The 12736-nt window shown below is 30.3% G+C and overlaps 2 protein-coding genes across 3 annotated transcripts in view; one reads left to right on the top strand and one right to left on the bottom strand.

Moving 5' to 3' along the window:
• The window catches only part of LOC138185869 (uncharacterized), a 32899-nt gene extending 23927 nt beyond the window's left edge, over positions 1-8972 (top strand). Inside the window, exons 2-6 of the mRNA XM_069125183.1 lie at positions 608-723; positions 6973-7085; positions 7169-7313; positions 7878-8060; positions 8214-8972. Coding sequence (XP_068981284.1) covers positions 608-723; positions 6973-7085; positions 7169-7313; positions 7878-8060; positions 8214-8567 — 911 coding nt within the window. The 3' untranslated portion in view covers positions 8568-8972. The remainder of the gene's footprint in view (positions 1-607; positions 724-6972; positions 7086-7168; positions 7314-7877; positions 8061-8213) is intronic.
• mIF2 (mitochondrial translation initiation factor 2) lies at positions 8944-12423 on the bottom strand. 2 transcript variants are annotated; one of them, XM_069125182.1, is made up of 11 exons: positions 12280-12423; positions 11861-12000; positions 11452-11776; positions 11199-11359; positions 10836-11062; positions 10485-10755; positions 10153-10406; positions 9791-10076; positions 9559-9723; positions 9354-9494; positions 8944-9193 (listed from the first exon to the last, which is right to left on the bottom strand). In XM_069125182.1, the coding sequence occupies exons 1-11, from the start codon at positions 12327-12329 to the stop codon at positions 9021-9023; spliced, it is 2193 nt and encodes a 730-aa protein (XP_068981283.1). In that variant the 5' UTR covers positions 12330-12423; the 3' UTR covers positions 8944-9020. The 2 variants fall into 2 exon arrangements, with proteins under 2 accessions (XP_068981283.1, XP_068981282.1); XM_069125181.1 differs by lacking the exons at positions 11861-12000; positions 12280-12423 and having other exon boundaries at positions 8944-9189; positions 11452-11801.
• Between the last annotated feature and the right edge of the window lie 313 nt (positions 12424-12736).

Below are 12736 nucleotides of genomic sequence, written 5' to 3' on the forward strand. Positions count from 1 at the left end.
CGCGAGGTTAAATAGCGAAACGAGCTGCTGTAGATACGAAGAAAGAAATTGGGCTTTGGCTATAAATGGATTATAATATAGATATTTGTATTTGATTATATCTAATATTTGAATTTTGTAAATCTCCAGTAGATAAAGAAAATAGAAATAACGTGGATCAAAGTAAAAAGTTTGAATTTTTTGATCAATTAGATCGTGTGCTGAGGCGAGTCGAGTGGCTCAAGAATTCGATTCTTGAGTAATTCGAATGGTTTACAGAGTACGATTTTTAGATAACTTGAGCGATTAAAAAATTCGATATTTGCTTAAGAGATTTAAATTAATCCAAAAAATTCTATGCTTCAGTTTGCTAACGAATCGAGATCGATTCGGATCTAAAATTTTCGATTAATATGACGTTTGACTTTCCTACAATTTAATTGCGATCCCAATCTAATCGAAACCACGCAACGCTTGAAAGTTTGAGTACACTTAAAGTAGCACTCGACGATCAACTTGAAAAAAATTCAACATATATGGAAGTCCCTGGTATTTATGATCTGTTCTCTACTGTCCCCCATGTTTTTGTCTTTCTGCTTCTCTCACTTTTTTCGTTTTCTTGTTCCAGGGACTGAGAGATGTCCTCAGAAGGGTGTCGTGAAGCAAGTAGCTTCGAAGCTGCTAAGGGCGCTGTCCGAGAAAGGACTGGCCTTGCTCGTCAACCACGGCATTCCAGAATGCAAGGTACGCATTTCCATCGATACTCGTTCTACATCGTAATCGTTGGATCGAACAGCGTTTCGAACATTAGGTACACGTATCCGGGCACTCGCGTAATTATACGCGTCAAAAAGTGTTAACAAGTTGAATGATCGGAATATTTGAAAAAATAAAATTCGAAATCCTGTTGAACGTGTTTATTGAAAGTTTTATGATAGTTCAAGCTTGGTTGAATAGAATACGTATTTTTAAATATTTATATGTTGAATAATTTTTAATTATTTATACATATATTTACGTATGAACACTTACGTATTACAGAAAAGAAATATAAGTCTGTTCTTATAGACTTCTCTGATGTTAACATACTAAATGTACAAAATTTAATAATATATTTAATATAAAGATTAAATTATCGCTCAGTTTTTAATTTTGTCATACTGAATACTCTGTGCTCTAGATTCCTAGTATCCTGAAATTTTATTCCTGAAATTTGTCAAGAATAAGATATAACACGAGATACTATATCTTGATTTTACTATATTTTTAATGTATGTTTTCAACGTTTATATTCAAGTTTAGTTATAATTGAACTCTGAATAAATAAATACATACGTTACAGTAGTTAAGCAATCGAATTACTTACTATCGCAAAGTACTATACAAATAATCAAGTTCTAAGCGTCTACTCACGTTTCAAGCATACGATTCGTTTTAGTAAAAGGAGTGGCCGACTCGAATTTCGAGTATTTGACTCGGTTCAATAACCAGAGCCCCTACCCCAGCTTCGATGTCACCCGCTTAAATTCTGTAAAACAAACATTTTCCCACTTCCAGTTGCTCGAATCGTTAATTCAACTTAAATTTCTCCCGCTCTGTTAATTGGAATTCTCAAATTTCTCCATTAAAGATTATGAGGAAGGAAGGCTGTAATTTTATACTGATTTAATTAACCATGAATTATTAAAAAAAAAAAGAGAGAATATATCCAGTTGCAAAAGTGTAAGCTTGTTAAATGGGGAGAAGTATTTTTGATGGCCACGCGTTCCATCATATTACACGCACGATGAGACCTCACCTTGTAACAAAACTCGCGTCCTCGGTTGACTTACAAAATTACTATCTCGCATGGAACCAGAATTAAAGGAGTCAAGGCAAAGTACGACGAAATCCACGTCAAGGGAAATAGGTATAAAATTCGCAAGGTTGCAGCGAAAAAAAAGAAATTTTACCCCTTAACGCGCAAACTTTTCGTTGGTTTATCACTGAAAATGATAACACTTTTTACGATATGAGAAACGAATAATAAAAATGAATAAATCGCATTCGGACATTTACTCGTTACATTTGTTGCAAAATTAATAGCTTTATTTAGTATCTTTTATTATAAGACACATATGATGTGAATGAAGTAACATTTTTTATAATAAAATAATTAAAAGATACAAATTTTGAAAAATGTTAGATTGCAAGTACACAAAGCTTACATAAAGGTATTTATTGTAATGAAAAATATCAGACAATATCCTAATATTTATGGCTGACATTGTATTCTTTTTCTTTTTTTTTTTTTTTTTTTATATAAAATATAATATATTTTAGTGTAAGATATCGCAGCTTCGATTTGTAAATAATAATAAATAACAATTTGTATATAATTGTTGATTAGTCGTAAGATTATGTCAACGGAGATTTCTTAATGCCCTCGTTACGATGATACGTCATGACAAATTTTCAAGGGTTCGAAGATAATGTAATAAGTGGATTTTACGCGATGACCTTGCCGAAGTTGGTGAGACCTCGTATCAAAGAAGAAGCCCGTTATCATGACCGGTTCGTTACAATTTCACGAGATAATTCGCGCGTGATCTACTATAAATACGCGAACGTATTTATCGTTTATCTTTACGCTACGTCCACCCATACAATGTATTAATTCATTTGGCGCGTACGCGTACTACTTTGCCGATGACTTGCAACTGAATGGGAATGAACATCCGGTATAATTGACAATTTGGAGTTTTGGAATTGTTACGAAAAAAAAGGGACATTTGCCTAAATAAGTAAAATTCGAAAACTTACGATCGGAAAACTAAAATTAAGGATTGAAATTTTTGAATTCTCAAGTTGAAAATTTCGAAATTTGAAGGTGTAAAAATTAGAAAATTAAAAAATTCGGATATGATGATTGAGGAATTTAAAAATATTTGTAAACAAACATTTTTATATCTTCTCCCTTTTTTTTTTTTGCTATAAGAGTTGGAATATTAGAAAAGAAACAAGTCTGAGGGAATTTTACAATGAATATTAGAATAGACTCAAAGAAAAAATATTCAGCACCTGTATCGTACTGTATTATGGGTTCTTCCATAATGAATAAACAAATTTCTTTCGCATGCTTGATAAATTCCATCTAAGCGGTTTAGCATTAATTATGATGATTGATAGCTTAGCATCAAGTAAGGAAGGTATTTAGAAAATTAATTAATTATTGGTATATAACTAGTTCGTTCAAACAAATTCAATGATTTGATTTCTCTTAATTATCAGGAAACAATTATACATATCCAACAAGATATCTAACCCCAATCTTAGACCAGACAATCGAAAAACAAGTCGGAAAGATACGCTTTACAAAACAAATGTTTCATCTATTACATTTTGTGTTATTTTTGTTACTTTCATTAAAATTTTAGTATCAAAATTATTTGTTATGTTCTCTTTGAAAGACTTTCTCAAACTTCATTTTCTCACTGCGTTAGTTCTTGACTATTTTCCCTATAAATTACCCTAAAGACCTAAACAATATAATCGCCTGCTACACATGCACATTGTATGTGCATCGATATCACTTTAACATATACTTTTTTCTATTTTAAGGAAAATATCAACTACAAACTAAAAAGCAGAATCATATCCACATTTGACAGATATTTTTCCAAAGAAGAAAGAGGAAAACTAACTAATTGGATGATTACATTTGTAATATAGGAAATTCCCTATTGGTCGCACCTTAATTTCTTATCAGACATTGCGTAAAAGATACATTACACATCGATAACAGATAACACGAAGGCATTCACTATTTCACAAATTTCACTGCGCCATCTGTTACAGTAGTGCTTCGCTAACTGACCATGAATCGGTACCTTAACTGGTCAGTTATCGAGGGAGATATGTATCTTTAAAATTCTGAATATCTTCATTGATATGTATACCTGATTTCTTTATTTTACATACGTGACACAAAGGCCTTTTTACATAATTAAATTTGTCGTTTCACAATCGACGAATGAAATGGATAATAAACTAACTCTTAATTTGTAAAATTTACACTATATTCAAAATGTGAAACTCACAAAATTTAAAATTTATTAATTTTCAAATTGATTATACGTATCTCCAAATTTCTAAATTTTCAAATTCCTGTATCTCAAAATTCCTAAATCTTCAAATCCTTGTGTCTAAAGATATCGCAATTTTGAAATTTGTATGTCTAAAAAATTTATAATTTTTTTAAATTTTGCTTTGTTACCAAACTATTCTATTCTTATCACTGTGCAATGGTAATCTATGACTTGTAAAATTTCGCTATATAATAATATTAGTTCGGCCATTCTGAAATTCCGTCTAAATACAAACTTAGTTAGCCAGTTAACCAAACACGCTCCCTCCTGAAAAAATTCCATGTTACTTTTCGACGGTTCTTCGCAATGACGTCACAATATTTCATTATCAGCCACATACACATCTCAATTGGTTCAAACAAACTGTCGGTTTTAATTACCTCGGCTGGAATCGAATTAAAAATTATTGGCGAGAGGAATACGAGCGATGAGGTTAGGAAAGGGGGAAGACAAGCGAAAACAAGCATCTGTACGATGCCTTAGAATCTCTCGAGTAATTGCTCAACCTAAATTAGGCACATGTTGGTTCATGTGGCAGTTGTTGATTCGATTAGATAGTTGCAACCCATTTACAATGTGAAATAGATTGTTTACTGGCCAGCATGCCTGGTCTATTCCAGCCTGCTCTCATAGTAAACAACGTATTCGAACGATGGAAGAATTCTGTGGCAATCAATGTTACTAATTGGATAAAGCAATCTTCTTGTGGGACAGGAGCGTAGAAAAATAGTACGCAGATGGTCTATGATTTGCCTTGAATTTACTGAGAACATTTATTAATGTAATAATTAATATTAATTATTTATACAGGCATAGATTTTTTTATAGTTTAGTCGATTATTTTAGCCACTAATGTTTATAGATTCAAGACTTAAGATATCATATAAAAATATCAGCACATATGACGTTTGTAAAGAATAATTTTACCATAAAAGCTTTCATTATTTTTATTAATGAAGCAATGAAAAATTTATTAATTTTGTTTAAGTAATTAGGTGTATTATTTTTTGAAGTAATAAAACAAGCTACTATTCTGGTTTTTCGATGCTGTGTAAGTATTTTTGTTTTATATTAGAACAAATTTTCTACTAAAGTTTATATATAATATTATGGATTTTATTATTTACTTTATTATATGTTATATTATCATTATAGAATATACATATAATAAGTAATATATAACTGATCTAAAAGCTTGTTCACCTTTAGAAAATTATATTTTATTTTAACTTGACGCTTGATTGTTAGGTTTGTAATTAAAATCTTTTATTATAATTTTGTATTTCGTTGCAAAAATCTTAAATTATTTCCAACGTCTATTTTGTTTCACGATCAGTAATAGATTCCAAGCAACTTAGATGACTAATTGTAAGTAAAGTTCACATCTTTGGTCATTTATAGGAAATAATAAGCAATAAAAACAATTCCTGCAAAAAGAAGCATAAAAACCGAACATGAATATTTTACATGTTTCTTAACGGCGCCACACAATTAATTATTTAATATATGTAGATTCAACTTCAAAATATTTCTCCATTGTAAAATTTTATTTTGTTATAGATAAGTTGAACGATATAGTCTTCTAAAATAATTCGGTTTGAGAAACGCGAGTCGAACGTATCGTACGAGCTTATTTTGGTAATCGAGAAGCTTAGAAAATATTTTGTGAACTCAGAGATACTCCCAAGGATCGAGGCGCATCTTGCAGACTTGATTTTGCAATTTACAACTGTCTTACTGTCGCACTATTTTTATGAAATTTGTTGGATTTTCCATAGTGCTAAGCGTTTATTTAAGTAATAATATAAAGCAGAGTATGTAAAAAGTACGTGTTGCAAGACATGTAGCATTGCTTCTGTTACATGTAGAATTTAAAATGACGTGTCAAAAGGTCACATGAAGATTACATGAAAACACATTTATGCTGTTTTTTTAAATACAACGACGTTTCTACTAATATTCCTTCAACTTTAAAATAAAATATGTACATTATAAATTTCTACAAAAAAATCTCCTAGATTTTTAATTTTTTAAATAATCATAGCTTCTTTCAGATTGAAAAAAATTTTTTTTAATTTCTTCAACTGATGTCATCGATTAAAGGTTTGGTAAATTGCTTATTCAAATTGACTCATAATGCCATTGAAATATATTATCTTCATCTACATTATTCCTCAAGGAATTTTAAATAATTATAAAACACGAATGATGGCATTAATGCAACCAATTAATACAACAAATTATGTAACCCTCCTCATTGTTTCACTGAATCTATCGGAACTTTTTGTCAATGATTTCGTTGAAGATCGCTAGGCATGTTAAGTCAAAAAGTCATTTTTCTTTGGAATATTATTCTTACTTTTTTCTGTGCCTATTAAATTTTGCAATATTCTTATATATTTCACATACTTTTTTATCATTCCTAGTATTAAGTATATTCACAGTCGATGAGACAGGTTTTTACACAATTTCGTAAGTCATTTAATCAGAACCTCGTGATAACTGAAATGACACGCATCAATGTGATGACTTTGTCGTCACCGGTTTCGTCGATATCTCACGAATGTTACCTTGGAAGGTTCCTGATACCGAACTCAAACATTAATGTTGTAATAAAAGCATAATGTTTTACTCAATGAGGTGTTGCTACTGTCGGGTGTTTTTATATTTGGATCATTAACCATTTGAATTTATATATGTACTTCTCATGAAATCACATGTCGCTAATTCATAAAAAAGTCTTTGATCTTGAAAAATTCATTAAAAAGTCTTTTTAATCTTGGAAAATTTATAAAATAATCTCATAATACTAGGCTTATATAGAGTTTTGATAATTACTATTGTAATAATAATGTATTATTTACAGATGAAAGCAGCTTACAGAGCTTTCGATGCATTCTGCGAACTCCCAGAGGAAGTGCGAACCAAGTACGAACGCAATGAGAGCAACTACGGATACGTGAAACCAGGACCATCAAAGTACAGTTTATTTGAAACTGAATTTATTATAAGAGAATTTTTATTTAAACTTGTTAATATTTTTTTGTGGTTTATATTCATAGATACACCGATGAGAAAGAAGCTCGACATGTTTTCAATGTGACCGGACGCGAAGGACCTCTTCCGGACGAGGAAGTACCTGGTTTTAAATCGGCGGTCGACGAACTTGCTCGTGATTTCAAGCAACTATCCGCAATGCTTTTAACTGTAATGTCACATTTTTCTGTTATATATGAACATACAAAATAGATTTTAGTTGTCTTCTAATTTATAAAAGCAATTTCTAACGATTGACGCAAGATCCAGCCCTTTGTGTTATTAATTTCTACTAGTTGAGCATTTTTTATATTATTACTTCTTATTAGACGTAAAAAATCTGGATCTCACGTTAAGCTGCTTCTTAAAAAACTCGAACATTTTAATTCAAACTTTTCTGGAGCAAAGAATTAATAGAATTACATTGAATATATTCGTTCACAGCTATAATCTCTTCCTTTCGTAATATTAAACTACACAGCGTTGCACAACTATTTAAAACACTTCTAAATATATTTCTTTCTCTTTCTCCATTGATGTTTGTTCATAACGATCCGGAAGCCTTTATGGACAGATAGTTTAACAAAAGTGAGTTGCTTTAACTGTGAGTAACCCTACAAACCAATCTATCCCGCAGGCAAACTAACACGATTGGTTTCTTCGGTTGCTTTACAGCCGTCATTAGGTACTATAAAATAAAAATAGGGGCCAATGTATGTGATCTATGCCTTGTAGGCTCTGGCCGTGGGCCTAGAGCAATCCCCTGATTTCCTGCTGTCGAAGCATTCGCGCATGCTGGGACCTGGTAACGAGTCGACCCTTCGTCTTCTTTACTATCCTCCTCTTGGTGCACCAGCGCCAGGATTGGCTCGTTGTAGTGCTCATTGCGATTATGGAACTTTCACTTTGTTGGCACAGGTAGATATATTTGTAAAACTCCGATTAGATAAATTTTTTTATTAAATTGTATTTTCAATTTCCAATTCTATCTAAGTTGCAATTAAATTTCTTTTTAATCCACCAAGATATAAATTATAACATAATAATTTTTAATTATTTAATTATTTTTAGGATTGCGAAGGTGGTCTAGAAATACAGACTCCTTATGGTGAACGATGGGGAAGAGTCGGTCATCTCCCAGGTGCAATTTTGGTGAACACTGGCGATATATTAGCGAACTGGACAAACAATCAATTACCAGCATTAAGACACCGAGTTGTTGTACCAGAACATTGTGGTCGGGGTCGTCATTCCATTGCATTTTTCGTGCATCCAGATACTAATACTCTTATCGAGCCTTTAGATACAAAAATCGCACAAGCCAACCAAGAACCAGCACTGTGTCGTTTACAGAAAAAGAAACGCGGTGTTATGACTGCGTATCACCATATTCAACGTCGACTTCGAGAAACTTATGCTTCTTAACGGTGTTAACACAATTATATCTTTTTGTTTCTGGATAAAAATGTCTTAACTTATCATTGAAATTTGAGCTGAAAAAGACTTGAAATTTTTAAATACCAATGTAACATGATCGATTCTTATGATTCTATGACATTATACGTTTTTTTTTTTAAAGAAGCTAATACACCAATAAGAGACAGAATAATTAACTACCGATTATGATAAAATGGCTCATCCATATCTGTTTCAAACAAAGGAAAAGTTCCATCGATAAAGTGCAAGAACTACAGTGTTGCATCACGAAGGCAATAATAAAGAAATTTGTACTTACATTTTGTAAAAATCCATTTTATATAAATAATTTAATATGCCATTAATAAAACGGAAGACAGGTCAGTGATTTGTGATTTGTATTTTTTTATTTTATATTGTCTATATACTATTCTGTAATTTTCTAAATACAACGATATTCAATTAAAATCCAGGATCCCAATCAAGCTTTTGTTTATCCCTTTTTATTGTGACACAAACAATATTATCTCCAGGTTGGAATGATATTGTTGGATCTTCAAATCTGAGACCACATTCGAGATTAGTTTCTATCGACGACATTTCATCCTTTAAATGCCTCATTGATACCAATCTTCCTATAACAAAGTATTCAAATATTGTTGATAAAAATATAAAAAATGTATGTTACAGGTATTAAAATTAATATTCAATGGAAAATAAAATACTAAATGAAATTAATAAAACGTAAAGTAGTGGATTAGTAAATGAATTTCATAATTGTCATAACAAATTTACCTGTAAAAATATTTTCATTTCCTCTTACTATATGATACAGTCCAGATTTTAAAAGAACGCCTTTAACGCAACGGCAACCTGCAACGCTTACTTTCTTATTTTTTTCATTTATATCAAATTTTTGTAATACCGTTGCTTCACCTATATTTAAAAATCGAAAAGAAATCATTATTAACATACAATATATAATATTAATAATTATTACCTGTTATTTCTTCGATATCGACTTCAGGTAGTAAACTATTAATTTCTGCCTTAACATTATCGATAAGTTTATATACAATGCTATACAGTCGAAGAGATATGCCTTTTGCAGTAGCCTCTTCTTCTACTGTTTTAGTTGCCTTTACATTAAACCCATAAATAATTGCTGACAACAGATAAATAATTTAGAGTAATATATAGTAATATATAACTTTATTTTAAAATTTTGTTACCTTTAAATGTATCCGCTAATTTTATGTCCGAGCTTGTGATGGATCCAACACCATAGTGAACAATGTTTAGTTTGCATATTTTATCACATTTATATGAGTCAAAAACATCTAATAATGCCTCGACACTTCCTGCTACATCACCTTTTATAATAATATTAACTGTTGGAGTAGGATCCTCTATTTTATGTTCATTTTTTCCTTTTTCAGCCAGTTTTTGCCTCACCTTTTGGATAAATGTTCTATTTCTTCCATATATTCTTCTAATTCCTAATAGCTTTCGATACTCCTATAATAGTGAGAAATATAGGTTGTACTTATAATTAAATAATTAAAGTATACATTCTCCATCCACTGAATATTACAATGAGATGTTCTTGTAGTCTTTGGTTGGCAACAGCTTTATGTTGTCTAGCTAAAGTTTCATTGCGCTCTTTCTCTCTAAATTTTAGAACTTCTTGCAATATTTTATCATTTTCTACTTCCAGCATTTCATCTCCAACATCAGGTAATTCTTTCCATCCAATGATTTGTATCGCGTCCGATGGTTTAGCTTCCAAAACAGGGTGGCCGGAATCATTAAACATAGCTCTTACTTTAACCCATGCTAGTCCAGAGACTATTAAAAAAAAAGGAATATCAATAAAAATTGGTTTAATATATTTAATTCATAAAAGTTAGTATTGCTATTCTTTACCTAACAAACATCCTTTCTTTAAAGTACCACGCTGAATTAAAGCTGTCACTAATTTTCCACGACCAACATGATTACTACACTCAATAACTACACCTTCCACTAAGCCTGCAGGATCCCCTTTCAAATCCATTAATTCCGCTTGTACGACTATAGCTTCTGTTAATTCTTGTAAATTAGTTCCCTTTAAAGCAGATATTTTCACACATTGTACCTCACCACCAAGTTCTTCAACTACAATTCCATGATCTGCAAGTTCATGTTGTGTCCTTTTCTGTGAAAACAAAATAATTAGAGATTTAAGAATTCTCAAATTTTGATTTTTAATCTAAACTCAGAGCTTTAAAACATTACAATATCAATGTTAGGTTTATCAATTTTGTTGATAGCCACAATAATTGGAACTTTGGCATTTTTTGCCATTTCTATACTCTGTAAGGTTTGTTCTTTGACACCATCATCAGCTGCTACTACTAATACTACAATATCTGTTGCATATGCCCCTCTATATCGCATAGAGGTAAAAGCAGCATGGCCAGGTGTATCCAAAAATGTTACTCGTTCTCCAGAATCCAAAGTTACTAAAATTTAAGTATAATAAAATATTTTTCTTCAAGTTATATATTTCTTTTTTCAAAATTATATTTCAGTGAAATTTTAATTATATAATAATAAAATATATATAAATGAATATTTAAAGATGAATTTAGAACTAACCATCAAAGGCGCCAATGCATTGTGTAATTCCACCAAATTCAGACTGTGCAACAGACGTATGTCGTAATGCATCAAGTAAAGTAGTTTTACCATGATCAACATGCCCCATTATTGTTACCACTGGATGTCGTCTCACTAATTGAGACTTATCTGGTAGAGGTCTATACAAAATATAATTATATTACAGCCTTAAGAAAATTCACAAGAATTGCTATTTTCAATTAATTATTTAAACATATTAATTTTGTATTACCTTCTTGTAATGTCTTTATACTTTATACCTTCATTTGAAGTTTTAATTGAAATAATTTTAGATTTTGCACCAAGTTTTTTAGTTATAGTAGATAGTAAATGTCTACCTGATAAAATACTATTTTTATCATAAATATTTTTGTCACTTACAATATCAAGTACATCTAAAACATCGTTAATATTCCTTTTAGCAGAGTCTGCTAATTCTTTAACTGTCATATTTTCCCATACTTCTATTACTGGGAGTGACTTTTTTTTATATAGATCATTTGGAATATTATTTAACATTTCTTCATTAAATTTCTGAAAATAATTTATAATTTTATTTATGTACATATATTGAATATAATGCAATAATATGTATTAATATGTATATGTATATATAATGTATTAATATGTTTAAAATCATACTTCTTGATTATCTTTTCGTTTAAAAGAGGCTGGGGTAATATGATAATGTTGCTGTTGAATATATAATACATTCAAGGTTTGTAAAGTATGATTTATATTTTGTTCTCGCCATACTACTTCTAATACTTGCCTTGATAAACTATAAATAAATAAATTACATTAATAAAAAATATATTTAGTGATACGCATTAAATACATTAAGCATTATAAATAATAACATTAAACATATTAAAAAATGTATAATTTAGGACTAGCATTAAAGTATAAAAGAAGGTTATGTTTACGATCCAATACTGTCTACAAATAAGCAATAACAATAAGTATTATATGTAAACATATGTTTAGTGTATACTGTATAACGAATGTATTAAGAGCAAAAAAGAAAATACTTCTAATTTATAACATTAAACAAAAATACCCAGATTGAATATATGCTCTAACTATGGACGCAATCATATTTATTTTCATCCATTAAAATCGTACATCCATGTCCCGCCAGAGAGCGTTGTGTTGTTGCGTCTTAAAATTATATTAAAGTATAAAGATATGAAGGCAAATTGGTCCACATGACTGTGTTTCAAATTAATAGAGATGTTTATGATTTTTCATAACAATGCATGCATTCATTTTACAACAATGCATTGTGCAATGATAAAAAATTTTAGATTAAATTTTAGATTACGTTAATGGAGCGCAATAGATTTTTTGAAGAAGGCAACAGAATTTGATATTCGAATTATATTTTATTATGTGGATTATATAGTTCATCTAATACGGGTCTTAATAAATATTTTGTCCTTTGTTTAAGATCTACTTCTTTGGCAGATTATCCCCATGAAATAAATGTAGGAATTAATGCTATTAATAATAATAAC

The sequence above is a fragment of the Bombus flavifrons genome, chromosome 13 (genome assembly GCF_040668555.2).
Source record: "Bombus flavifrons isolate JBK064 chromosome 13, iyBomFlav1_principal, whole genome shotgun sequence".
NCBI lineage: Eukaryota > Metazoa > Arthropoda > Insecta > Hymenoptera > Apidae > Bombus > Bombus flavifrons.

What these genes read in the sequence shown, in the direction of transcription:
- mIF2 (XM_069125182.1), bottom strand. Translation starts at nt 12,329, where the DNA reads ATGAAAATAAATATGATTGCGTCCATAGTTAGAGCATATATTCAATCT. An exon ending in AGAGCATATATTCAATCTGG is followed by an intron (nt 12,001 to 12,279) that starts GTATTTTTGTTT and finishes ATTTATTTATAG; the next exon opens with TTTATCAAGGCAAGTATTAG. An exon ending in AAAGAAAGGATGTTTGTTAG is followed by an intron (nt 10,407 to 10,484) that starts GTAAAGAATAGC and finishes TTTTTTTAATAG; the next exon opens with TCTCTGGACTAGCATGGGTT.